The sequence below is a fragment of the Triticum aestivum genome, chromosome 5A (genome assembly GCF_018294505.1).
Source record: "Triticum aestivum cultivar Chinese Spring chromosome 5A, IWGSC CS RefSeq v2.1, whole genome shotgun sequence".
Lineage (NCBI taxonomy): Eukaryota > Viridiplantae > Streptophyta > Magnoliopsida > Poales > Poaceae > Triticum > Triticum aestivum.
The window spans coordinates 521,268,764-521,271,021 of record NC_057806.1 but is presented as its reverse complement, the minus strand read 5'-3'; the positions used below and the strand labels follow the sequence as shown (position 1 = coordinate 521,271,021).

At 48.7% G+C, this 2,258-nt stretch overlaps 1 protein-coding gene across 1 annotated transcript; it reads left to right on the top strand.

Moving 5' to 3' along the window:
- Positions 1-202: 202 nt before the first annotated feature.
- On the top strand, positions 203-1,097 carry LOC123107457 (ethylene-responsive transcription factor ERF094-like). The gene has a single exon (XM_044529442.1). The coding sequence runs from the start codon at positions 203-205 to the stop codon at positions 944-946; it is 744 nt and encodes a 247-aa protein (XP_044385377.1). The 3' UTR covers positions 947-1,097.
- The last annotated feature ends 1,161 nt before the right edge of the window (positions 1,098-2,258 follow it).

Sequence of the window (2,258 nt, the reverse complement as noted above, 5' to 3'; positions counted from 1 at the left end):
CAAAGCTTGTCTGCCCCGTGTAGCTGCGTTTGTTCGCTGAACGCTGGGTATATATATAGAGAGATATACTGTATATACGGATTGTCTCGTAGACTCGACGTATATGCTGCTGTCTTAACTCTGGATTATCTTCGATGCAAAAAAAAAAAACTCTGGATTATCTCTGCCTCGTCCACAAGGCTTAGGATTAGCTTAATTATACATGGAGCTACCTACAGGTGAACACTCCTACCACCACGGCTACTCTATTTCTTTCTCCTCCGGCACACCACAGTACACACATCATCAGCGTGCGCAAGCTCGAGCTCGTGCTGACATGGAGGTCGACCACCAGCGGTTGTCGTTCCTCATGGAAGCTACCTCCATCACCCGCAAGGACGACGGCTCACCTCCCGCCTCTGCAGGAGACGCGGGCGGCGACCACAGTGGAGGCAGCGAGTTCATGGCGACTCCTGTCGCGTGGCCGCCGCTGGGACTCCAGGGGTGCTCCAGTGGTTCATGCAGTGCGCCGGAGTCGCCGTTCATCGGGGTGCGGAAGCGGCCGTGGGGCAAGTACGCCGCCGAGATCCGGGACTCCACCCGCAACGGCGCCCGTGTTTGGCTTGGCACGTTCGACACTCCGCATGCCGCCGCGCTCGCCTACGACCAGGCCGCTTTCTCCGTGCGCGGCCCGGCCGCCGTGCTCAACTTCCCGGTCAAGCTTGTGCAGGAGTCGCTGCGCGCGCTCGGCATCGGCGGGGCCGCCGCCGCGGGGGACTCGCCTGCGCTCGCGCTGAAGCGCCGCCACTGCATCCGGAAGAGAAATCCCAAGAACAAGAGGAAGACGGGCACGACAACAGCGGCAGCGGGGGCCGATGCTGCATCGTCATTGTCAGCGTGCGTGCTGGAGCTGGAGGACCTTGGAGCCGACTACCTCGAGGAGCTGCTCACCATGTCGGATCTGTGAGCCACCGCTCCGCTCATGCATCCTATATATGTATATATGATGAAAAAAAAACTTGATGTGTCCGTCATGGTGAACCGAACCGATCGAGAGCTCCTGCCATTTCTTTCCGTGAGAGCGACGCCGTGTTATGCAGAGGTAGCGGCGAGCTATCGCATCCGTTTAGTTCATCGGGATTTCCATGAAGGGGAAGGATGATGTAGCATAGTAGCGAAGTATTTTCCTCGGTTAAGAATCAGATTTTATCGAACCAATAGGAGCCTTCACGAAAAACAGATAAACGGTACCTACACCCACAAAGCAAATACTTGTACCCAACGAAGGCAAGGGGGTTGACAGTTCCCTCGTTCTTGCCGGTTACAAGGATTAAATCTGGTAGTGATAGATGGATAATATAAAAGTAAAATAAAAGATAATAAATTGCAGCAATGTATTTTTAAGGTTTTAGTAAAATAAAGTGAATTGGAACCCGGGGGCCATAGCATCACTAGAGGCATCTCTCCCATAAGCATAATAACAAGGTGGGTAGACAAATTACTGTTGGCAATTGATAGAAAAACACATAGTTATGATGATATTTATGACATGATCAATATATAGACATTACGTTTGTGACAAATAGACCAGCATCCATCTGCATCTACTGTTATTACTCCATTTCGAGAGCGCTTCTATGCTTGCCTCTCTAGATATTAAGTTCAATAACAAACAGAGTAATGATTTAACCATGAGACATAATGTAGACAAAATAAGACCAATCAATATGATCGAACCCCATCATTTTACCCTTAGTAGCAAGAATACAAATACGTGCCTCACTACCCCTTCCGTCACTAGGTGAGGACACCGCAAGACTAAACCTACTATTATGCACCACTTCCACTGAAGATCTAATCTTTAACTTGCCCAAAGAAAACTCATAGATTGAAAAGCATTACGTAGCTATAAATAATCACACATAATAAAGTTTAGAGAAGAATTAATTACTTTCAATGAATATCCATATCATAAAACCACAATTCATCAGATCCCAACAAATACACCACAAAAAGGGATTACATCATATTGATCTCCGAAGAAAGCATGTATTGGAGAGAGAGAGAGAGAGAGAGAGAGAGAGAGAGAGAGAGAGAGAGATCTAGCTACTACGACGGACCCCTAGGTCATGTGAGGAACTACTCATGTATCATCGAAGGGCAGCAAGGTTGGCCTAGAGTCCCTCCATGATCGATTCCCCCCATGTAAAGTATCGAAAAAGGCCTCCAGATAGGATCACGGAAGAACAAACTTGCGGCAGTGGAATAATTGTTTCGGA

Coding starts and splice junctions, on each gene's coding strand:
- LOC123107457 (XM_044529442.1), top strand. CDS start 203: ATGGAGCTACCTACAGGTGAACACTCCTACCACCACGGCTACTCTATT.